This window comes from the organism of the source record quoted next, unplaced genomic scaffold (assembly GCF_019419815.1).
Source record: "Pyrus x bretschneideri cultivar Hongxiangsu unplaced genomic scaffold, Pyrus_bretschneideri_v1 Contig25, whole genome shotgun sequence".
Taxonomy (NCBI): domain Eukaryota; kingdom Viridiplantae; phylum Streptophyta; class Magnoliopsida; order Rosales; family Rosaceae; genus Pyrus; species Pyrus x bretschneideri.
Genome location: NW_025999557.1, coordinates 5,682,498 through 5,706,996, shown reverse-complemented (window position 1 = coordinate 5,706,996; position 24,499 = coordinate 5,682,498). Strand labels below are relative to the sequence as shown.

At 42.7% G+C, this 24,499-nt stretch overlaps 2 protein-coding genes across 2 annotated transcripts; both read left to right on the top strand.

The window, feature by feature from the left end:
- The first annotated feature begins 17,046 nt into the window (after positions 1-17,046).
- LOC103938327 (universal stress protein PHOS34-like) lies at positions 17,047-18,572 on the top strand. Its single transcript, XM_009348329.3, has 4 exons — positions 17,047-17,516; positions 17,680-17,774; positions 17,940-18,061; positions 18,214-18,572. Exons 1-4 carry the CDS (start codon positions 17,336-17,338, stop codon positions 18,299-18,301), a joined length of 486 nt encoding a protein of 161 aa, XP_009346604.2. The 5' UTR covers positions 17,047-17,335; the 3' UTR covers positions 18,302-18,572.
- Positions 18,573-23,244: 4,672 nt separating this feature from the next.
- On the top strand, positions 23,245-24,090 carry LOC125478614 (universal stress protein PHOS34-like). Its single transcript, XM_048586961.1, has 4 exons — positions 23,245-23,434; positions 23,561-23,655; positions 23,783-23,904; positions 23,996-24,090. The coding sequence occupies exons 1-4, from the start codon at positions 23,245-23,247 to the stop codon at positions 24,081-24,083; spliced, it is 495 nt and encodes a 164-aa protein (XP_048442918.1). The 3' UTR covers positions 24,084-24,090.
- Positions 24,091-24,499: the final 409 nt, after the last annotated feature.

Genomic DNA, 24,499 nt, shown 5'->3' with positions numbered 1-24,499 from the left:
CTATTAAATGTCAGGTGCCTGAACGTTCACTTCACATACAATTTTATGCGCCGACAGGCATTGTCTATATTTCCTGGCCACCGTCGTGGCCATCAAATGTAGATAACCTTCATCGGCCGCGTGAATTGAGAAGCGGTCTAAGGCACTGGGCTCGGCCATTAAGTTCCCTGGGTTCGAGCAATGACCCAGAGGGCATGGCCGAAGTCTCCTCTCGGTAGATCTAAAACAATCCCTTTGTCATGCACTATATTACGACGTCTTATTTTTCTTCACAAAGTTTTCCTTTTATGTGAATCCTTCGTGGGAAGTAGAGCTCGACGCTCTTCTTCAGAGCAAGACTGGTGAGGCCGGCTCCTCTGATGCTCCTGCCGAACCAGCGGGGACCCTGCCTGAGGCCCAAGCCTTCGTGAAGCTGCACGAAGTCCTGTCTCTCTCTGCCTCCCAAGTTCTCCGATGCAAGGGTCTTGACTCCGTTGGGGAGTGTCTTAATGACCTTGCCAGCGGCGGTTACCTGAGCACGGAGAATATCTCCTTCCTCACTGACCTTCTGGAGCGGACTCGGCAACACTTCAATATTTTTGAACGAGCATTACAGGCTGAGGACGACTTGAAGGCAGCCAAGGTCGCGCAAGAGGCTGGCCGAGCGGAGATGGAGGCGATAAAAGCCAAGAAAGCGAAGCTGACCTAGTTTGATCGCCAGATTTCTGACCTCCAGCGTCAAATTTCTGACCTTCAACGGCAAAGGTCTGCTACCGCTTCAGAGCTTGAGAAGGACTTTGAGGCCAACAGGGCTCGGCTGACGGCCTTCGCTGCCGGTGCACGGCACATCCAACAACTGCAGTTCAACAAAAAGACGAGGCAGGCTGAGATAATTTTGAGTGAAGCGAAGTGGCTGGAGTTAAAAGCTGCCCTTGAGACTTTCCTCCCCTCGACCCCCTAGAAAATTATCTTTGTATTTGTTCTTTTGCTATCAATACAATAGTTCTTTTGCTATCAATACAATGGTCTTTTATTATCAATACAATGGTTCTTTTGCTATCGATACAATGGTCTTTTACTTTTGCATTTCCCATGTAATTGGATAGTACTTTTTTTAAAAACTTTCCATTAATTGGCAATTTGTGAACTGAACCCGTCTGATCTCTGAGATGATATGCCCCTTTGCCGAGAACTTTGTGAACGATGAATGGCCCTTCCCAATTCGGCGACCATTTACCAAATCGGGGGTCTTTAATCCCGACGGGCAACACCGTTTGCCAAATTAATTCTCCTTCGCCGAACGTTTTTTGTCTTACCCGCTGGTTATACGCTCGCTCGGCAATTTTCTTTTGTGTTATCAATAAGTTACCCGCTGGTTATACGCTCTGCTCGATTACTCGTAATGAGTTTATACTCAACTCGATCGGTAACATATCGTCGTGTCTATAAGTTAACGCGTAAGGAGTGGTTCCAGTGGCGGACCGGGGGTGAAGTTCGGTATGCCCATAATGCTTCATTTAACTTCAAATGCCACAACCCAGGCCTTTCTCTTACCCTTTTTTCGAGGATGCCGATCAACACTTTATTGCTTGCCTCGGCCTGTCCGTTTGCCTGAGGATAGTATGGTGTAGATTGCTCAAGTCGGATATTCAGACTTGCCGCATATTCCTTAAACCTATCGGCCGTCAATATGGTGCCATTGTCAGTTATGATCGTTTCTAGCACGCCGAATCTGGTCACAATATTTTCCTCTACGAAATTGCATACCTCTTTGGCCGTTAATTCGGCGTATGATCTTGCCTCGACCCATTTAATGAAATAGTCAGTCGTTACAATTATCCACGCGTGTTTTGCTGCCCCCGACGATGGCGTGATTTTGCCAATTACGTCCATTGCCCATCCCCTGAACGGCCATGGTTTAGTAACCCAGTGGAGTAATTCAGCCGGAGCTCTCTGCACGGGTCTATGAATTTGGCATGGTACGCATCTTTGTGTATATTCAATGCAATCCTTTAATATATTGGGCCTAAAATAACCGTGTCGTCGAAGCAACCAGCGCATCTTTCGTCCAGATTGGTGTGCCCCACAAATTGCTTCATGTACCTCAACCATTGCTTGGGCAGCCTCGTGTGGGCCGAGGCACAATAGTAGTAACTCGTCCTCACCCTTGCGGTATAATTCATTTTGGTATGACACGTAATTCGTGGTGAGGACCTTCGTTCTCCGGTCGTGTTTCCCATTAGGGTTATCGAGGTATCGTAGCATCGTCTTTCTCCAATCATCTGGTTCCACCTCGACGGCACATACTTCTACGGGGTCTCCCCGTTCTAGTAGGGATGGGAGCGACATCACCCTTGTGCGTATTACGTGTGCGCGCTGGAGAGTTTGTCGATTGATCAAGGCTGGGTACGATCGCAGACTTATGGCTGCAATTCGACCTAGCTTGCCCCCCGTGAGTTGTGCTCCGGAGGTGATCTGGGCGAGTTCGTCGGCGTCCGTGTTGTGAATACGTGAAATATGTTCAAATATGATCCGTTCGAACAACTCGGCCAGGTAGGTGGCGACCATGTGATAGGGCGCTAAAGTACAACTCAAGCAACGAAACATGTCGTTCAGTTGGTTAATCACAAGTTCGGAATCACCGAGGACGAGAACGCGGGAGGCCCATAAATCGTGTAAAACGTGGAGGCCGATAATGAGGGCTTCATATTCGGCCTGATTATTTGTACAGCTGAAATCCAACTTGAGAGAAAAATACCAATGGCAGTGGTCGGGCGACTGAATTGCAATACCAACACCCGCCGAGGTCGAAGTACTGGAACCATCAAAATGCATAGTCCAATGGTTATCATGTGTGGTGACGAAACCGATGTTGACGTCGCCTCCCCCAAAACCATAAGGGGAAGGGTGTTGGGTCAAGAAGTCGGCGAGAGCTTGCCCCTTGACGGCCTTTTGGGGTACGTACTGAAGGCTGAACTCAGATAAGGCGAGCGTCCATTTCCCGATTCGGCCTTTAACGATGGGTCGAGTGAGCATGTAACGAATTACGTCTGTTTGGGCGATGACCTACGTTACTGATGGAAGCATGTAGTGCCGAAGCTTTGATGCGGCAAAAAACAAAGCTAAGCAAAATTTTTCGACAGGTGAATAATTGAGCTCTGGTGAATTCAGATTACGGCTAAGATAAAAGATAGCTTGTTCACGCCCTTCATTGTTCTCTTGCGCGAGGAGACAACCAATGGATTCAGCGGCTGCCGAAATGTATAATTTAAGGGGTTTGCCGCGACAAGGTGGAATTAGCACGGGTGAGGTGAAAAGGGCCACCTTGATTTGCGTAAATGCAGTTTGATGTTCTTCGCGCCATTCAAATTTGTCGGTATCCTTAAGTTTAAGGAGCGTAGAGAATGCCTTCATTTTACCGGTCGAATTGGCGATGAAGCGGCGGAGGAAATTTATCTGCCTGAGTAATGACTGGAGCTGTTTCTTTGTTGTCGGAGGTGGAGCGCTAATGATTGCGCGTGCTTTATTTTCGTCGACTTCAATGCCGCGATGGTGCACCAAAAATCCTAGGAAATTACCCGCCGAGACACCGAAGGCACACTTGACCGGGTTCATTTTGAGATTATTCTTGCGCATGCGAAAGAACGCTTGCCGCAGATCATCAAGGTGCGTTTGGCGGCATTTAGACTTTACCACCACATCATCGATATAAACTTCGACGATTGTACCGATTAAGTTGTGGAATATCATATTCATGGCTCGTTGGTATGTGGCGCTGGCATTCTTGAGGCCGAATGACATGACTACCCATTCGTAAATACCAAGTGCCCTAGGGCAGCGAAAAGCCGTCTTGTGGACGTCGGCTTCGGCGATGAAAATCTGGTTGTAACCCGCATGGCCGTCCATAAAAGATAGCAATTCATGATTAGTTGCGGCATCAATTAGCAAGTCTGAGATTGGCATTGTATATTCATCCTTGGGAGTGGCCAGATTTAGATTACGGAAATAGATGCAAATGCAAAGGGCTCCGTTTTTCTTCAACACTGGGATGATATTGGCCAACCATTCGACGTACCGAGCGGTCCTAATAAACCTGGCTTTTAGAAGCCGAACTAATTCTTCTTTGATGCCGAGTTGTACCTCGATCAAAAATCAGCGAGAGGGTTGTCGAAAAGGCTTACACCCGTCCTTGATGCGTAGCTCATGCTCTACAAGGTTTCGATCGAGGCCTGGCATTTCATGGTAGTTCCATGCGAAGCAATCTCTAAATTCCTGGAGTAACTTACGGAGTTCGACCTTCATAGACGGTGGGAGTGACGCGCTGATAAACAATGTTCGAGGATCATCGGCCATGCCTACATTAACTTCTTCTAATGGGTCCTTAACCTGGGGCCGATGGTCTTCGAGTTCGGCTGGTGCGGCCTGAACTTTATCAAAAGATAGAATGGGCCGTTATCCGCTTCGGCCAAAAATTTGATTAAATTGATGCTAGAATTTGGTTGCTTGGTAATGGCGTACCAATGGGCAAGAAGAAGTTCCATTGTCGATGAAACCGCGGCCTGACGCCGTTCTTGCTTGGTGTTATCAATCATTGGCATTGGTGACTAAATTTGCCAAGCCAAGTCTCGCCGAATCCTGTTGGACAGTCTCGGCGCCGACCTCAATCACTTTCTGTACTGAAATTCTCTTCGGCCGTCCATCCTCGTTAAGGCCTTGGAGGGTGATGTAGCCGACGTGATCATCGTAATAGCGAGCCTGAATCATGTTAGTTTCAAATGGTTGATTATCGGCTGGGTGTACTACGACCGATTTGCCATCCAAAAGATGAAGACTTGGTATAGTGATGAAGGAATGCAACTGGTTTGGTGGATCCAATCACGGCCAAGTAATGCGTTATAGTTGGTCTTGGAGTCAATTATAAAGAATGTCGTCATGTGTTGACGACCGGCAATGCTAACTTCCAACGGGAGCACTCCTTTGGTCTGAGACTATCACCAACGAAGCTGCCCATAGTGATACCTGACGGGATGAGTTCATTATCAGAACATCGTAAAGCCTTCATGACGAACATCGGCATAATGTTGACTGTGGCTCCACAGTCGACAAACACTTTAGAAATGAGAAATCCTTCGATGTGAGCCGTGACGTACAACGGCTTGAGGTGTTGGAGATTAACCGAGGAGGAACGGGGAAATAGTTTGGCCAAAGCCGCGTTAAGGTTGTCCCCGTTTCGGACTTCCCTATCGTCGTCGTTTGCGACGAAATCTACTTGTGTTGCTTCCTCAGCAACCACGTCCCCATCCAAGAAATTTGACTGGAGGGTACTTGGTTGAAATTCAGCTGGTAAGACGTGGACTATACTGATCTCCATATGTTCGAGGATCGAGTGACCCATCGGATCGTGGTCGTGGTCTTCCGCAGAAGTAACCATAGTATCAGTCAGCAAAACATCCTCAATCGAACTTTTGAGTGCCTCGGTATGAACCGGCATCTGAGGCGTGTTGACCAAGTCGAGTCTGTTTTGGTTATTTTCCTCGACTATGTTTACTGCCGAAGATTTATGTTGGTCTTGCGTTATACGAGCTCGTTCTTCATAGGTGATACGGGCGTTCCTCGTGTCTAGATATGTATCCAACCGTGCTATCCTTTTTTCCTCATCAGCTGTGAGGCCGAAGAGAGATACCGCCGAGAAAACTTCAAAATGATAGCGCAAATGCTGAAGGTCTTCGAGTGAAAAGGGTAATTCGGCGGCGTCAATATCTGTGTAAGGATCGACCTCAAAACCAATGACCCGAGCCTTCCGTATATGTTGGAATCTAGCTTTGATTGCTGGGTCGAAAGTTTTCTGAATAATTTGCTCCACATCAGGGCAAGTTAGAGCTAGGTCGAGGGCTTCCTGGCACGCCTTAGGTAGTCCGTACAAGTCATTGGCGGAATATTTCTAATGAAACTCTCGCATGTACTCCAGGGATTCACCAAGGAATGGAGGGTGTAAATTGCGTCGTATTTTGATGAACGGCTCGCACGATGGTAACAAAGAAAGTTTCCTTTCGGCCTCTTGTCTAAAATGCTCGAGACGAGCTCTCGTCTCCCCAGGCCGGAGAAGAAGCTTGATACGTTTCTCAGACTCTTCAATAGTGGCTTCAAAGCCGGGAGCCGTTACTTTTCTCCCTTCGACTAACTCGGTCATGATAGTCAGGGTCGGCCGTTCACTAATGTTTTCCACAACCTTTTTTGGTTGCCACCGGTTGGCAAGGCTGGTCTGCGCTTCTCGTCGTCGAGCCATGCAATCTATCCGTTGGCGACGACGTTTTTGAGATTTAGACAACGCCGTATATAGGCTAGTCGGAGAATTGTAATTGTACCAGCGTTGATCAGACGTCCTGGGTGGTTTGAAAGTTTTTTGATCTGTTGGTGAGCTCGAACTGCTGGTATTGCGCGACTAATAATCCTCATTATAGAAAGGTGCGTCGAAGTCAAGACGCCGCCTGACCGGGGCCTGGTTTATTGGCCGTACTTGTGGGCTTAGTCTATCAAACACTTGGCGTCGTGGACCGTTACCAAGTCCCCGTGGCGATGTTGTAGGGGTCGTGGATGGTGTCGAAGATGTCTTCTTCCCAGGTTCGACTGGTGTTTTACAATGGTCGCATAAAACCCTTGATTCATGAGTTTCGTCGGAACTCAACCCCGTCATAGGCTCATCGATGGGTGGCCCCGAGCGTTCCGTAGGTGGTGCATTTGAAAATAAATCAATCTTTAGTCTTGTTTGACCATTCCGTTTACGGATATGCTGCACCGGGACGTATTTGGCCTTCCCTTTATTTTTAGGAAGATGAGCATCCACCATACCAATTGTTGTTGAAGGGAAGGGATTGACGTCAACCGCCATCTGTTTTTCCGGAAATTTCAACTTTCCTTTCTCGATCCAACTTTGAATTGTGTCTTGGAATACAACACAATTATTGGTTGCATGCTTATTAGAATTATGATACTTGTATTATATATTGCCCTTCAATTCATCGGCCTTAGGGATAGTATGTCCCGGCCGAACCTTGATGATTTTTGCTGCCAATAATTGATCGAAAATTGCATCGGCTTTGGTGATATCGAAAGTGTATACTTTCGATGATTTACTCATCTCTTCGGCGGCCGAACGGGTCTTGGTGTCTTTGGAACTCACTTGAGCTAAAGCCTTGCAGACGTAACTATCTCGGCCGCATCCACACTAGCATACTATGGGTCCTCGCTTTCGGCCAATGCATAGCTAACCGTGGGATTCTTATACAACGTCCCCCAGGATGGTGACTTTGACATCTTTTCTTCTCGGAGCAGATAATCATACTGTTCAACGTGTTGAGCAAGTTCGTACATATCTCGAATGTTTGCCCCCATAAACTTCTTTTTGTATTCCACGTCCAATCCGTTGAGGGCGATCCTGACGAATTCCACTTCAAGGAGAGGTACTCGACACCAATTCCTAGCCGACTTAAACCTTGTTAGGTATTTCATTGGAGATTCGTCGGACGCTTGAGCCATCCTGGCCAACGATGATACGGACATTTCCATCCCTGGCCGATAGAATTGTTCATGGAACTTCTCGACTAACTCTTCCCAACTCTGCACGGAGTTGGGTGGGAGATTAATGTACCAAGCGAAAGCGGAACCTGTTAGTGAAAACTTAAACAGCCGTAATTTATAGAAGTCGTTATTGACGTCTCCATACTGCACCGTGAACCGAGCCACATGTTTTAATGAGGATAAAGACGATTCCCCGGTGAAGAGACTGAAATCAGGGATCTTAAAACCTCGCGGGTATTCAAACCTTTCTACATAAGCCGGGTATGGATGGATGAATTTTGGAAACTTCGGCCCCTTCTTTAGGGCCGAGTCAATCATTCTCTGGACTTCGGTCATGTTTACGGAGGCGACTTCTTCTCCCTGGCTTGGCCCTTTGGATCTATGGCCCGGTCCACCTTTTTTGTCTAAGGTGATTGGTTGTGGACGGGCAGACCCTTTCTCGGCTTGTATTGGAACACTCGTAGAAAGCTGCCGAGGCTGGCTGACCTGGCCATCTTCGAAGGCTTTACTAACCAACAGTTCAAGCATCCTGGTCTGTATGTCGTTGTTACTTCGTATTGCTTCCAGTTAATCATTCATCTTTTGACCAATCGACTGCTCGACCTGTCGATACTGTTCATCAAGTCGTCTCCGAAGAAACGACCTAGTTGGTGGATCAGAACCCTCCCCACCATCATCGTCGCAATCTTCCACTATTCCTTCCACGAACATGCCTGCTGTTTGGTTAGGGACCTCTGAGTTGTGAGGTTGTCCGCCGAGATAGATTTCATTCTCTCGGCGTGTCGCGCTTGTGGCCTCGGGCGGCGCAACAATGATCGGATTTTTTACAGGATGCAAATCCTGCCCAAGGCCTTGTACTGGTAAGTCAGCTGTTGACTTTCCCATGATTGTTTTCTTCTTTACAGACCGTGTCTCAATGGTCATGAACTCCGAAGGTTTAGCACAATGGTCCCACTGGGCGTGCCAAAATGTTGACTCTAAAAATTACAAAACCTAAGTGGCGCGCAGGCCGAGTAACTAATAAGCTAACTACGTCCTTCGGTTGAATGCGAGGCGTGCCAACTCGTCGGTCGAGCTCGGCCGAGAAGTAAAATTCGTTGATGTTGCGTTAAGCGCATTGTTGACTTCTCTATCTTGCGATTGCTATCGAGGAAGGAACACTCTCGGTCTCTGGGTTCTATAGCCTGAAGACAAGGCTACTAATTCTGCGAAGTTCACAAATCATCGGAGCCCGATTCGGTCACTGTGATTATATTCGTAAGAGTATAAGCACGTCGAATCGAGACCAAACTATATGGACACAGGTACTCAAATGTGATGTATGTCTTGATGGTAAATATGGTTCGGTCGTCGGAATGCCGAACTCTGAAACTTACTTGCGAGTATCCAATCATAAAATCACTAGGTGTCCAGTACACCGAGTAAAGCAATTCGTAACACCTGACTACGCCGAGAAGACTAGCAAGGTGACCTCTACCAACAAGGGTTCGAAAACCTTTCTCAATCGAGACTTAAATAGGTAACCGGTCGGCCTCGACGTAGTGATGTTTATCCAAACTGAAGGTGCTTCTCGGTCGGCTGATTCTGCGGCAGCAGTGCTGTTTATCCAAACTGAAGGTGTGTCGGCAGAAAAAGAAAAGGAAAAAATCTCAAGGTATTTGAGAGGTTTTGCGCAGGGCAATTGTATGCTGAATTAAAGGTCCTTTTTTTTGCATGATTTCTTGTATTTATAGCACCTCATTCCTTGAAACCGAATTGCATCCTTATCTGGATTGGGAGTCCTTGTCCCGTTTCAACTCTACCTCGAACAAACCTACTCCTACTAGGACTTTGAATTTTCCCCTTTTTCGAGGCTTTGTTCTCTGCCGGCCGGGAATCCTGGTCGCACCAGGACTTCCTCGACCCTTTCTGTTTATCTGGGCTACTTCTTAGGATAGGACTCGACCGACCCTGCCAACTGGCCCGGGATTTATCACTCGGCCTATAGCATTTGACATAGCCTTGGGCCGAGCACAACCTGCTGCTCAGCCCAACAATATTATTTTGGGCCCAAACAACTGCATAACACAAATTAACAATTGATGACGTATAAGAAAATTAAGCGGTTGTTCACAAAGACAATTGTCATAATTTAGGCCTTGGCAACAAAAGGCATAGGTGGAACTTACATTGAACAAGACCTCAATATCAATCTGGATAGCTCGAAATTTGCAGTTTGCAACTTCCTGCTGGAAAGGAAAATAACATTTAGATACAGCTGCAATATAATTAAAAAAAAAATAAAAATCAAAAAATGAATCTGGCATTCAATCCAACGGGAAATTAGGAACCTGTTTGGTAGTGTACTTGAATCCAACTTTTTAAACTAAAAAACAATTTTCAAGTTTTAGGTCTTAAAAACTTGTTTGGTAGGACTATTTTCAAAAACTGTACTCAAGGCTAACTCAAAAATATAGTCTATTATCTGAAAACATAAAAAGTGAGTTTTTAAGCTTAAACTCACTCATTTCTTTTCTCTCCCTTATTCGTTCTCACTCCAAATCTATCTCTCTCTTTTCTTCTTTCTCTCTCATTTTTTTTTAATACCTTTTTCGTCTCTACTATAATCCGCTCTCTTTATTCTTTAGGTTCTTTTTCTCACTGATCTTCCTCTCTGTCTCGTCTGATCCTCTATTCTTTCTTTTTCCTTCAATCATCTATTACTTTCTTTCCTCCTCTCTTCTCTTTCTATCTCTCTTGCAACCCTTTCTCTTTTTAGATATCTTTGTTTTACTTTAAGTCATAAGATTTAAAAATTTTAAATTGCAAACCAATCAAGTTTTTGAGTCTTGAAAAGAATTGTTTTCAAAAAATGTTCTTAAAAAATGTTTTGAGAAATGATAAAAAATTTCAAATAGGATACCAAACAAGCCCTAGGGTTTTCAGACCGCACTATCATTGCTTATTATAAGATGTGGTAAAGAAGAAGATGGGGAGGGGAACTTTCAAGGATGCGCATGTATTTGGTTCGCCATTCGACTTGGCAAAGTTGGAAAGGAAATCCTTCGCAAGCTCTGTCAAAAACAAAAATCAAAATAACAAAACGAGATCGAGTATTCACCAAGATGAGAGAGAGAGAGAGAGAGAGATGGGCAATCGTCACATACAGAGAGACTTGAAATGAATGAGAGCTCAGATTTGGCGGCAAATGGGGATGTGGGTGAGGGTTTTTAACGGTTTAAGTACTTTATCCATTGAAAAAAGAGTTTGGTTGAAAAATTAGATCGTACAAACTTAACTATTACATTTGCGTCTATTGATGTGAAACATGTAATATTTAAATGGATTAGTGCTAGGAAGACTAAATTTTCTAAACTAGATTATGTGGTTGTAGATTATTTAGATTATTAATTAAGTGTCTTAACGTGCTTATTTTTTTATTGGTGACATCTCTTTTGGTTTACAAATTTGTATTCAAAATTTTGGTCTCCTTAACGTTATCCATTTAAGTAATGTTTGTATATCTTCCTTCTTTTTATATTAATTTTTTGTGATATTTGATGTAGAAGTAGACTTTTTCATATATTTAGCAAATTTTTTTTTTCAAATGTTAGTGGATAAATGGGCCGGAGTAAGAGAATTCTAGATTCCCACTCGAAGACTCGCCTAGTACCCTCAAATTCTCAAGGCTAGTTGCATGGCATAGTACTCTATGAATCTGATAAGGACTACATAGGTACTTTCAATTGCTTTATTAAAAAAAAAAAAAAAAAAGAGCATGTGTGCTATTTTATTTGGAATGGAAAATAGATGCTAGCTAGAGTCTAGAGAGATCATCTATCTGCACGTAAATTTCCACAACTGTTGCATATATAATAACATAGCATGAATGGTTGATGTGACCTGACAAACTAACTTTGGATTATGCTCTGTATGAAATATTTTGTCTGTTTTTTTAAAAGGCAGCTGACCCTTTTTAATGGGCTTGATCATTGGGAGGTTAGTCTTTATGACAGATGCTTAATACGTGCTTGTGGCATTGAGCTGGATGTTGGTTCGTTGAAGAATGTTGACTTGACTTCCACGAGATCGTCACATGACTAATGAAGATCCACAACTATGTATTATTCAAATAAATAATAATATATATCTGATTGTACGCAAACTGATTGTAATCGGTGACACTCTTTTTATTGAATGCTCTTTTTTCGTCAAAAACAAAATATGGAATTGGAACCTTTTGAAGGTTTAGGGCAAAGGGGTCGGCACTTTGTGGTAGGGACATTTGGAGCCAACCCAATACAATATAATATAATACCGACCTTTCTTGTTCTTTACCTGAAAAAGTCGAGTCAAGAAGGTTCGATAAGTTCATCTTTGGCAGCGGCTAATGGCGTCTGCATCCTCACCCTCCACCCTTTATATGGGAATTTGAGGTTCCAAAAGCAAAGCAAGGAAGCTGTTGAACAACAAAAATATATAACAAATAAAAAATAGAGTCCATACAAATTGGGCCAAATTACAAGGTAAAATAAAACGTAATCCAGCCCAAAAGATGAGGATGGGCCTTATATACAAATCAACATCCATAAATAAATAAATAGAAAATAAAATATGAATTTCTTCCTACAAAAGTGAAGAAACGTGCAACACAGGAGTTCCCTATTCTCTGCAAGACGTGGAAAGTTACAAAGTTAACGGGAGAGGTTAACAGAAAATGGCGAAAGATATGGCCTCTATCTTCCCCACGTAAAAGCTCCAGAGACTTCCTATGATGCCTATAAATAGGCATCAGTCACAGTAAGAAGGGACAAAAAAAAAACATAGGAGGAGGTACGCTGCAGAAATTGAGATAGAAATTGAGAGAAGAAAGAAGCAATGAAGTACTGTCGGAAGAGAAGACGAAGTAATTCCATTACCGGCGATTCCGAACCAGGCCTTTCAAGAAAGGAAAGCAAACTGCAAGCAACAATCAGAAGGTACAAAACTATGTTTCTTTTCTCTTCATTTTCTCCCCAGTAAAATTATTTTGCAGGCAAACGTTCTTTAAAAACTCTGGGCAGCAACAAGAACTTAAATGCTAGCAACCACAGACGTTAGACAAAAACCCAAACGGAAGTAGCAGTCGTGCCACGTCTCCAACCGTCGTCTCCGGTGGTTTCCCAGATGAAGTCCGTACATTATGCGGCTTAAAGGAGATGGGTTTGGTAATGCTGTGTCGCATAAAGCCAGAAGAAACCATGCAGCTTGAAGGAGATGGGTTTAGTAATGCTGTGTCGCATAAAACTAGAAGAAACCCAAGGAAGTCGCGTCAATGGAGGAAGAGAACAACAACCGCAGTGGCTGCTACATGTCCGTCAAAGAGTGTGGAGTTGAAATAGTTGCTGAACAAAGCACGCAGCAGAGCACGGAGCAAAAGAACAAAAGGACGAAGCCAAAGACGCGGCTGCATAAAGAAAGAAGGCATAAAAGCTCGTACCGCTATAGGCACAAAAGATGATGCCGTTCTAGGCACAAAAGCTCTCGTCGAAGAAAGAGATGATGCCGTTCTAGGCACAAAAGTTGCGGCATCGCCTGGATAAAGAAGATTCGAAGTGGAAGACTCAAGTTCTTTCTCCCCGCCGCTGCCGGCAATCCCATGAATTTCTTCGGGGTGGTATAAACCACCCCGTGAAGTTCCAATCAAGTCTAAGTGATCACTACACTGCAGCAATCAAACCGCAACACCACCGCTCTTCAACCTTCGCCTCCGTCAGTACTCCGAAAGAAGCCCAAGGACAGTGCAATCTATGATCCGAAGGTGATGAACTAGGTGATGCAATTGGGCACGCGGGTCCAGACCATCAACAAATTTGACGGAGGCTCGAACAAGAAGATGGCAGCGATGGTCAGTGTGAAGAAGTGAAAGAAGGCCAAAAAAAATAATAATAAAAAAATAAAAAATGCAACACCAATCGCTGCGAGCCATTCCGATCCCACCGACAGTGGCGAGAATAACCCAAAGCCTTCAGAAAATGTGGAAGACATCCGCAGGCAAGAAAGCCGAGAATTTGAGAAAAGAGAAAAGTCCCCAGGTCCAAGGATGCAGCGGAAGTGGCTCTAAAGTTGCACTTTAAAACAGATTGCAGAAGCTCAAAAGCTCTCCGTGAAGTTTCTGCAGCCATACCGACGACCGTGCAGTATTATTCGAGACTAGGAAAGTTCAAGTCTTCAAAGAAGGGAAGGAAAAAAAAGCTTGCTGACAAAGTTGGAGATAAGCTCGGGACAAATGGGTTTTAAGTCCCATGTTAAGTAGGATTGAAAGTTCAAAAGAAGAACATAAAAAAAAAATAGGGCTGCTTTGAACAGAACCCTTGTGGGATAAATCCGGTGAAGTAATCAGAGGAAATATTTTTTTATTCCAAGCACGATCCTCTACAAATTTGTCAGAAGAAAGAAGCTGCAAAGGAAAGCAAAAAAACGAGTTTAAAACTCTCAAGGAAGAAAAGTGCTCCAGAAAAATCAAAGAAGTCTTCTGCTTGAGATAAGTGAAGAAGAAAGTAAGATGGGCAATTCCAATTCCAAGTATGTTTCTCTGCACAAAGAAGGAAAGTTTATACGATGAGTTTAAAAACTCAAGGAAGAAAAAGTGTTCCACATGCTTTTATGAAGCTAAATGTGGCTTGCTTTTCCTGACGTCACGTGAAGTGCATGGACTTAGAAATCCAAGTCTACAAGGAGAAGAAACGGGAAGCCTGCGATATTCCTAAATTAGTTGGGAATGGATGCTTACGTGGAAACCAAAAGGAAGAAAATAAGTCATTTCAAAGACTTCGCTTCAAAAAAAGGAATACGTGGTTGTATTTAATTAGACTTCTCAAAAGTCTGTTGGATTTCAAACATAAAATAAAAAGGAATAAAAGAAGTGAAAGTAAGGGCTGGTTTGGTATTGCTGTGCTTTGAAAAAAAATTGATTCTACTCTGCTGTGAGAATAAGCGGCTGTGAAATAAAGCAGTAGAGTGTTTGGTAAACTTTTTTGTAAAAGTGCTTTTGAAAAAAAAAAAAAAACAGTATTATAATGTTTGGTAAACTTTTATGTAAAACAGATGTGAAAAAAAACCGATTTTTCAAAGATAGGTTTTGCAGCTTCTTGTTTTTGGTTTTTTTTCACCCAAAACTGTGAAAAAAAACTGAAGCTGAATGTTTACCAAACACAAAAACAGCTCCCAGCTTTTTTTATACCAATTTTTTTCAGAATCACCTCAGTACCAAATCAGGTCTAAATAACACGTGATGGAGAGCAAACAAAGTTGGTAAACCAAGGCATGCGATTCCGTAGAAGAGAGGCAAAATATTATCAAAAAAATGGTGAAAGGATGGCAAGTCCTGATCATGCATCACCATAAGGAAAGCCACTGAAGTGGCATTGGAAGTTTAAAGTTGAAAAGTCCCAATAAAAAGGGGCCTTGTTCTCTTTCTATGATTCAAAGCCTTTTCTTATTTTCTTAAGAAAACTAATAAAAAAAAGTTGAAAAATTTTGAATTTTAACGATAAAGATAAAATAAAAGATAAAATAAATAGTATGAGATTTAATTTTTTAATATAAAAATATAATTTTTTATTAAAATAAATAGTACCGTAATTTTTTCGTTAAAATTCTCGATTTTCTTTACCTCTGCAGGGCACCGAAAGCAAATTGGTTCTGCTAGGCACGTGAATTTATATTGGAGCAAGTCGGCAACAAAAAGAGGCATTCAATGCCAACTGCCAGAGCCTTAGTCAATCACGTGGCCTTCAAACTTTAGTCATGATTATTACTAGTCATCCTTTTCACTTGCTGCCATACAATTCCCTCAAATTAAGTGGGAATACTATCCAAGTGGAACTCTGGGATGAAAAAAAGAGTAACTCTTCCATAGTACTCATGTGGACATTATGAATATGGCATCCATCAAAGTTAAATTTATTCAAGAAGTATGAGATGCACGGTATCAAGACAAAGTCAAATACCAAAGTAACAGTGGGTTCATCACAAATATTCCCATTAAATTTACAAGACACAAATGGCATGAAGCCGCAACAAGACTCAAATGGCATGAAACCGCAACAAGACCCAAATGGCACAAAGCCGAAGAAAAAGTCAAATATCAAATGGCATGAAGTTGCGAAAAAATCTCAAATGGCACGAAGCCGTACCAAGTATCAAAGGGCACGAAGTCGTAGCAAGACTTGAAAGGCATGAAGCTGCATACTGCTCCAATGGCCCAAAGTCCTCACCCACATGAGCTAAAACTGCATAAGGCACCAAATGCTCCAGTGGCACAAAGTCCTTGCCTGCATGAGCTAAAACTACACAAGACATCAAATCCAAACAAGTACCAAATACCAAGGAACTACAAGTGAATTGATCCCTCAACGAGGGTACGTAGGCAATCTAAGACTCTACCTAGATGCAGTCACAAAATCAAATAAACACTCAAATCCCCAAGTTACGATTTATTCATATGAGAATCAAAGGGTATTCCTTCCCCAAAAGAAGGGTTGTAATTAATAGGCACATAGCCTATAGTGGGTTGAACTCAAATTAATAAAACCCTCTTTAGGAAAAATGAACGAGGGTGAAATTGTGTCGAGTGAATTATTTGTTTACATATTATGTACAATTTTTGCTCAACACTAGTCAAATCATCCCTAATCCTAGAGGATCTAAATAATGCAACACAGTCAGGTTATTGCGCAGTGGAAAGAATCATAATAACCGTGAACAGGAAAAACATGAAGAAACAGCTGCAGATAACTCACGACCAGCATCTAAACAGGCCTAGCAGAACCTATTGTTGCAAGGAGTGGGCACGGGCCGGGCCCAAATTTCGAAGGACTGAACCGAGACCGTTTTAAAATGCAAGTAGACAGGTCGGGGCGGGTATAAGATTTATGAGATTTGACTTTTATAATTTGTCATTTCCCCCTTCAGCTTTAATTTTAGCTGATTACCCTCCTAAACTTTTATAAATAGCCAATTTCCCTCTTGACGCTAGATTTTAAAATTTTTCATCCAATTTTTTATCCATTTTGATCATCGAACAACACATGACAAATATATAGAGGCAAAAAGAATGAAAATTGGATGAAAAATTTAAAATCTAACACTAGGGGTTAAATAGGCTATGTATAAAATTTTAGTGGGGTAATTGGGTGAAGTTAAAGTTTATGTGGCTAATTATAAAAGTTAAGAGGGTTAATCGGCTAATATTAAAGTTTTGGAAGAAATTGGCACCTCTATACAAGTTCAAGGGAGCAAATCAACAAATACCTCTTTTACTAAATATTGGTTACAAAAACATTTTTACAAAAACGCTTTCAATCATTTTAAAAACAGTTCCAAACAAGGCCTCAATGTAACCAAACAAGAGTGACACTATTAATAGCCTTAATCAACAATTAACAATTACTAATTATCCATTGCCAATACCAGAGAAACAGGAATACCATTAAGCTATTTTCACGCGCCAATCTGTGATTGTTTTGCCTTAACCGCCCGTCGTTTCTTTCTTGAGGTAACCCGAATGATCAGGAATTAAGCTATATTCAAGTCCACCAAATCAGACAACGCTGTTTGTACCAAGTATGAAGAACCAAGCAAGCAAGCTCGCTCGTTCGAACCGATTCCATTGAAAGCAAAAGTCCTTCATATAAATAGCCGGCCAGAAAAGCTCTTATTCTAAACGCTAACAACCAAAAAAAGCTGCTTTTTCTAGAGAGAGAAACGAGAACACAAGAAAGACGGTGAAGAACTAGAAAGCGAAGGGTGAGCATTAATGGCGGCAGAGAAGCAAGTGATGGTGATCGGGGCGGACAAGAGCGAGCAGAGCCAGTACGCTCTGGAATGGACTTTGGACCACTTCTTCAAGCCCTTCGGCGGCGACAAAGCTCCCTTCAAGCTCATCATCGTCCACGCCAAGGTCCAGGTTTCCACCGCCGTCGGCTTGGCAGGCCCGGGTAAGAATCTAACTGCGACATGAAGTGATTTTCACGCACCTCTACAATGCAGAGTAGAGGAATAAACTGCTGCCGCGGAAAATAACAAATGTGCAGAAATCGCTTTGTTTTCATTGTTTAGTTAATTATGATTAGCTAATTTGCAAGTGTGCTAAAACTGCAGGAGCGGCGGAGATTCTGCCGATCGTGGAAGCTGATTTGAAGAAGAGTGCTGCCCACGTAACTGAGAAGGCCGAGGAATTTTGCGCCTCTAAATCGGTATTTAGATGGTTTCCATTCTATATGATGGTTTCAACACAAGATTCGTAATTCTTATGCTATCATAGAACACCGCGGAACCAAATGATTGCACACCGATGTGATACGAAGAAATTGCCCTTCGCTAGCAGCTTTTCTGAGCACTATATATTCTAATGCTTGCAGGTGACCGATGTGGTTGTGGAGGTTGTGGAAGGAGATGCTAGGAACGTTCTGTGTGATGCTGTTGAAAGACACCACGCATCCATCTTGATTGTGGGAAGTCATGGCTATGGAGCTATCAAAAGGTATTCCCTCGAACTTAATCTATTCTTTTCGAGTTGAACGAACAACCATCACTAATTCGCGCGACTAAGTTTGAGCCGAGCTTGAGGTTTTTCATGGAAAATGATGTTACTTATCCGCGGAAATCTTAATGTTGTGTTTGATTCTGGTGCAGGGCGGTTCTGGGAAGCGTCAGCGACTACTGCGCTCATCATGCTCACAGCACAGTGATGATCGTGAAGAAGCCTAAAACCAAGCACTAAAGCCTCCTCTGGGTTTTCAGTTAAGCACGACAGAAAGTCCGTCGTGCTTGAAAAATTACAATACACACATAATAAATTCGTCCTTTTGAGAATTGAATATTGAAAGGTTATACGTATATATATACTTTGTGCTTGGAGTTTGATCGTTCAAACTTCAGAAGTCTGGCATGTATTTATAGATCGGAAGTTGAAGCTTTCAAACTTTTGTATGACAGTCGATCCGTGTATCAAAAGTTTGATTGGTAAAGTTTTGATATAAGTTCTATTTTCATTGCTGTTTCTTAATCTCTGCGCTACCTACATAAGAATCGAGGTGTTTAAGTTTCAGAGAGATGGGTCATGGTCCACCACTAATAGCATCGGTATTATGCCTATTTAATCATCCGTGCAATCAAAAGGTGTGAGATTTTTATGCAAAGGGTTCGATGCAATTACAAGTGGAACTATTTGATATAATTAAGTTATGATTTGTTTTGTAAGATGGTCGATGTGAGACTTTTTGCTTTATTCTACACAAGGAACATAAAAACACAAAGGGGTATGCTATCCACACACCATTTTTTACTTCTCACACCCAAAGTTCTAAAAGACTCTAGATGCTAGTTGGGCGGCGGGCTGGGGCCTAACGCCTAAGCGGCTAGACCGGTCTAGGCGGGCGTCTAGGCGGACTAAGCGGATTTAATTAAATCTATTATATTTCGTGTAAATAAGTGTACGTTTATGCTTAAAATGTCACATCCCGGCCCGGGGCGGATCACTTCCCAGGCCCGCTCCACCACCGTAGCACGATATTGTCCGCTTTGGGCCCCGACCACGCCCTCACGATTTTGTTTCTAGGAACTCACACGAGAACTTCCCGATGGGTCACCCATCCTGGGAGTGCTCTCGCGCGCTACTTGCTTAACTTCGGAGTTCCCATGGAACCCGAAGCCAGTGAGCTCCCAAAAGGCCTCGTGCTAGGTAGGGATGGGAATACATATAAGGATCACTCCCCTGGGTGATGTGGGATGTCACAATCCACCCCCCTTAGGGGCCCGACGTCCTCGTCGGCACACACGCGGCCAGGGTTAGGCTCTGATACCAAATTGTCACATCCCGGCCCGGGGCGGATCACTTCCCGGGCCCGCTCCACCACCGTAGCACGATATTGTCCGCTTTGGGCCCCGACCACGCCCTCACGGTTTTGTTTCTGGGAGCTCATCACACGAGAACTTCCCGATGGGTCACCCATCCTGGGAGTGCTCTCGCGCGCTACTTGCTTAACTTCGGAGTTCCCATGGAACCCGAAGCCAGTGAGCTCCCAAAAGGCCTCGTGCTAGGTAGGGATGGGAATACATATAAGGATCACTCCCCTGGGTGATGTGGGATGTCACATAAAATATATATGATTTCATCATAAACTACAAAATAGAATGACATATATATTATGAGCTATTGGAACATAATGAAAACGTGGGGAACAAGCATATAATGTGTGTTCATTTAAGTATTCAACAAGTCTCTTACAATTTATTGAAAAAATAAAAAGCAAAATGAAAGTTGTTGTCTAAGTGAGTAGCAACCTAGGTGGGTGCCTAGGAGGGTCTGGGCAGGCTAGGCGGGTGCCTAGGCGGGTGCCTAGGCGGTCTAGACGGGCACCTCAGTAGGTCTAGGCCCCTTTTCTAAATTTTCAAACGCCTGGGCATTAATTAGGGCGGTGGTCAGCCCCTTAACTCCTAGTCGGGGCCCTAAGCGGGAATTTTTAGAACAATGCTCACACCTCTTGTTAATTTCTATCATTTAATATTCTTCAATTTATTGGATATGACAACTAAGAATTAAGAGAGGTATGTGGGAAGTAAAAAGGGTGTGTAGATAGCACACTTCAAATACAAAAGGAGAAAATGAGATTGTGAAAAGAAAAAAAAATGATATATATATATATATATATATATCATTTTTTTTTCTTTTCTTGGGCGATAAGAAAACATATCAGCTCGAATCGAGAACCTAAATTTTCAATCGAAAAATCACATAGGCCGCAGAATGATATGGGGCGGCGTTTGTGCAACAACAGAGGACAGCAAAAGGGTGTTGGAGTTGTTGGTTTGGGAGAGACCAGGGTGGATGTATACGTCGTTGTTTATGGGAAAACGACTGTCAAATATTGTGTTACAAAACTCAAAAGAGTAGAACATAAGAGTGAAAAAGGTACAATAGAATCGGTTACAAAAATTATTAAATATAAAAATTGATTGGACGAAACAAACAATAGGTCATGTACAAGCAATACCAAAGAGATAAGAAAGTTGAACACATGATCTCATGTGCAAAAGTAACTCAACACTTTAAATTAAAAGAAAATTAATGAAAATGATTTGAAAATTTTGAGTTTTAACGATAAGGACAAAATAAGGGGTAAAATGAATAGTACCATGATTGACTTTTTAGTGTAAAAATATGGTTTTTCATTTAAGTGAACAGTATCAGAAGTTTAAATTTCCCTTAAATTAATTGAACCTCAAACACTTTGCGATTGACTTTTTATTCTAGGTCCATGACCACTTTTTATTTTTTATTTTTTGAAGAAAATTCAATACTAGATTATTGGAAGAACTCATGTCAATACAAAGATTGGGAAAAATTGGAGCCCAAAGGCATTAGGTAGAAATTGAAGGCTTAGACTAGTCAGACTACACATAAAAGTTTTGATTGTCGTACTACAATAGTAACTTACTTTCTAATCTGTGCTAAACTAACACAAAGAATCGAGACTTGGGAACTTAGTCATCAACTATCGAAGTATGTTACTTCCTCCTCCCTCATAACGATTAGAAATGACCACCTTCTTGATATACAAGATGTTTTTATCATTTCTTATAATATACTAGCCAGCTTCTTAGATTAAAGGTATGTATTGATAAAATCTTCTATTTTTTTCTCTTTAAATATTGGCTTGATGTCACATTCCGGTCCGGGGCGGACCACTTCCCGAGCCCGCTCCACCACCGTAGCACGATATTGTCCGCTTTGGGCCCCGACCATGCCCTCACGGTTTTGTTTCTGGGAACTCACACGAGAACTTCCCAGTGGGTCACCCATCATGGGAGTGCTCTCGCGCGCTACTCGCTTAACTTCGGAGTTCCTATGGAACCCGAAGCCAATAAGCTCCCAAAATGCCTCGTGCTAGGTAGAGATGAGAATATACATTTAAGGATCACTCCCCTCGGCGATGTGGGATAAGGGTTAGGGTTTTGGTTGCCAGCCCAAACCCATTACCCTTTTAATTAGGCCATTGGGCCGTGAGGTTTCAAACTCGAACCCATTTTCCTTTTAACCCAAACCCAACCCACCTAAAACCTAACCCAATTACCCTAACCCCAAAACCCTAAAGCCCAAACCCGTGACCCTAACCCGTTTACCCGTGACCCATTGACCGTTGACTGGGTCAACGGTCAGTGTTGACTTTTGACTTTGACCAGTCAACGGGCAACGTTGACTTTAACCGTTGACTTTTTGAGTTTTCGTGCGAGGACCCTCCTAGGCTAATTTCGACATTCTGAACCCGTTTCCGATGTCCGTTTTCTCGAATTCAATCGTTTGAGTAGAGTTTGACTGAAAGTATCAATTGTGTGTTTAGGTGCGATTCTTAGCAGCGATTCCGTTATTCCTATTTGGTACGGCTTGCACCATCGGTGTACGGTGAGTGGACCCCTTCTAAAAATGCATGTTTTGATAGTATAAATGCATACATGAAAAGCATGATTTGATGATTATATTTTATGAACGTTTTACGAGATAACATGCTTACTGAGGCTAGTTTGAATTATTACTATTTTTCCTATAACCCATGTTCTTATAGAATATCTTATGGATGACGATATGATATTTAGAACATGTTTAGAACACTTCTTTATAGTATAGATGATGGATGACTTTATACTATGAAGTTGATTTTCAATATATGTATGTTCACTGGTTTTGTACTTACCTAGTGGTCCTTTCCGCTACGCGACGTAGGGATAGATCCGGTCCGTCCCGGGCGACGGTTTGGGGTTGGCATAGGGCCTGGAATGTGTTTTCCTCTGACTGTCTGCTCAGAGACGGGGAGCCGGCAAGGGGCCTGAAGTGTATTTTTCTCTGACTGTCTGCTTAGAGACAGGGAGCCGGCATGGGGCCTGAAGTGTTATATCGGACATTCACTAGTGTTTATTATTTTATGCGAATCATGATTTGAGGCATTGCACAACATGCTAGGTTTCGGAAAACCTATATTTATCATTATATATGTGTTTTCATAAAACTTGGGGGTTAGTACGTTGATAACTGTTTTATTATTATTGTATATATAAACTTGGTCCACTCACCTTTGTTTTGCGCCCCCTTCAGGACCTAGGAACGAGGATTACGACCTGAGCTACGAGGCGTTCCCCTACCAGTGATTTGTGTTATATTCGCTCCGCTTCGCCATCTATTGTAATAGCACTTCTCTATCTTAGTTCTGCTTGTACTCTGTATTAGACTTATGCTCTGGACGTGCTGTGTGTTTACCTAATTTCAATACTTAGAAGTTGAACTTTTATTTGTGTTTTTAGCCTTTATTGCATACTTTAGTTTATTTCTCAGTTTTTGTTTAAATTAAATGGCTTTCATCACCCTTCGGGCGTCGGCCAGCACGTGACCATCTCGGTGTCCCTAGGACCTCGGGGCCAGGGCGTGTCACTTGAACTATTTTTATTCCAGCCGACGGTTAGACAGATATATTCCACCAACATTTCCAACAGCGCCAGTGGTAATGTGTTATTTTAATTAACTATAATTAAGATGATCATTAGTGGGGTTTAGCCAATAATTAATTCCATATACTGTACCTACAATATAAGTAGGCACAGAAGATGAGCAAATTATTTATACCTAAATCTTATTACGATTTAGAAGATAATTGCGATATAAACAAAGCTGCAATGGCGAGTAACACTGTCGAGAACTCAAAGCAAGTAATGGTGGTTGCTTTGGACAAGAGCGACCACAACACGTACGCGCTCGAATGGACTCTCATCTACTTCTTTATCCCCTATGCATCAAACCCTGTTTTCAAGCTCGTCGTCATCCATGCCAAGCCCCCTCCTCCCGCCATGGCCCTTGTCGGACCTGGTATGTAGATATTCACATCTGTATATTAACTTACTAACTAGTTGGCGCTCGAGCTCTTTTTATATACGCATAAATATTAATTTGGTATAATGCAGCTATATATACTCAACTTATTGAAATGTGTAGGAGGAGCTAAAGTTTTGCCAATTCTGGAGGCAGACTTACAGAAGATAGCCATGCGAGTTGCCGAGAAGGCGAAGAAAATTTGTGCCAGTAAACAGGTAATGATCCTCATGAAACGTACCTACATCTGGGATGTCACAGTGCCGGTTTCTCCAATTCTGCAGGGAAATGCTTATAACGTTCTCCTTGAGGCTAATATTTTTGTTTAATTTGATGTTTATGTAGGTGAATGATGTGGTGGTGGAGTTGGTGGCTGGGGATGCTCGAAACGTTCTCTGTGAGGCTGTAGAAAAACACAAGGCATCCATCTTGGTTTCTGGAAGCCATGGCTATGGAGCTATAAAAAGGTAACTCCATTTTCTTGTTGCTTCTTTTCATGCAACGCAAATTTGCAGTCAGTAACGATCAATCGACTCTGGTTCTCTCTTTCTCTTGCAGGGCCATCCTAGGCAGCGTAAGCGATTATTGCGCTCATCATGCTCACTGCACTGTGATGATTGTGAAGAGGCCGAAAATAAAAAACTAAAATATGCGGCCATTCTCTTCGACTCTTCGAGAACTACAACTTTCATTTTTGAATCACTTGATTTCATTGAATTTTAATAAAGTTATGAACGTTTAAATTTAAGGAACTTTCCGGCGGAATTCCAGCCTTCTTCTTCCTTGGGTCCGGCGACCCATCAAACATAGGCCTTTTGGGCCTTTCTTGCCGAGCCCAACCTAAACCCATTTCTCCCTTTTTGTTTTGTTTTAATTTTAATTGTTTTGGATTAAAGGCATTTGGGCCGTGTCTAAGGCTCGGGCCTTAGGCCCGTCATCTTTTTCAAACCAAGCCTTTAAAGGCTTAAGGCCTTCGGGCCATGTCCTTTTACCTCGGCCTTTGAGGCCGGGCCCTAAAACCAAATCCTTTAAGCCTATTTCCTTAAAAACCTTAAACCCTTC

Bases quoted from the DNA above. Each gene is read 5' to 3' on its own strand.
- LOC103938327 (XM_009348329.3), top strand. From the start codon at position 17,336: ATGGCGGCAGAGAAGCAAGTGATGGTGATCGGGGCGGACAAGAGCGAG. The intron at 17,517-17,679 runs GTAAGAATCTAA...CTAAAACTGCAG, and splicing joins CGTCGGCTTGGCAGGCCCGG to GAGCGGCGGAGATTCTGCCG. The intron at 17,775-17,939 runs GTATTTAGATGG...TAATGCTTGCAG, and splicing joins AATTTTGCGCCTCTAAATCG to GTGACCGATGTGGTTGTGGA.
- LOC125478614 (XM_048586961.1), top strand. From the start codon at position 23,245: ATGGCGAGTAACACTGTCGAGAACTCAAAGCAAGTAATGGTGGTTGCT. The intron at 23,435-23,560 runs GTATGTAGATAT...TGAAATGTGTAG, and splicing joins CATGGCCCTTGTCGGACCTG to GAGGAGCTAAAGTTTTGCCA. The intron at 23,656-23,782 runs GTAATGATCCTC...ATGTTTATGTAG, and splicing joins AAATTTGTGCCAGTAAACAG to GTGAATGATGTGGTGGTGGA.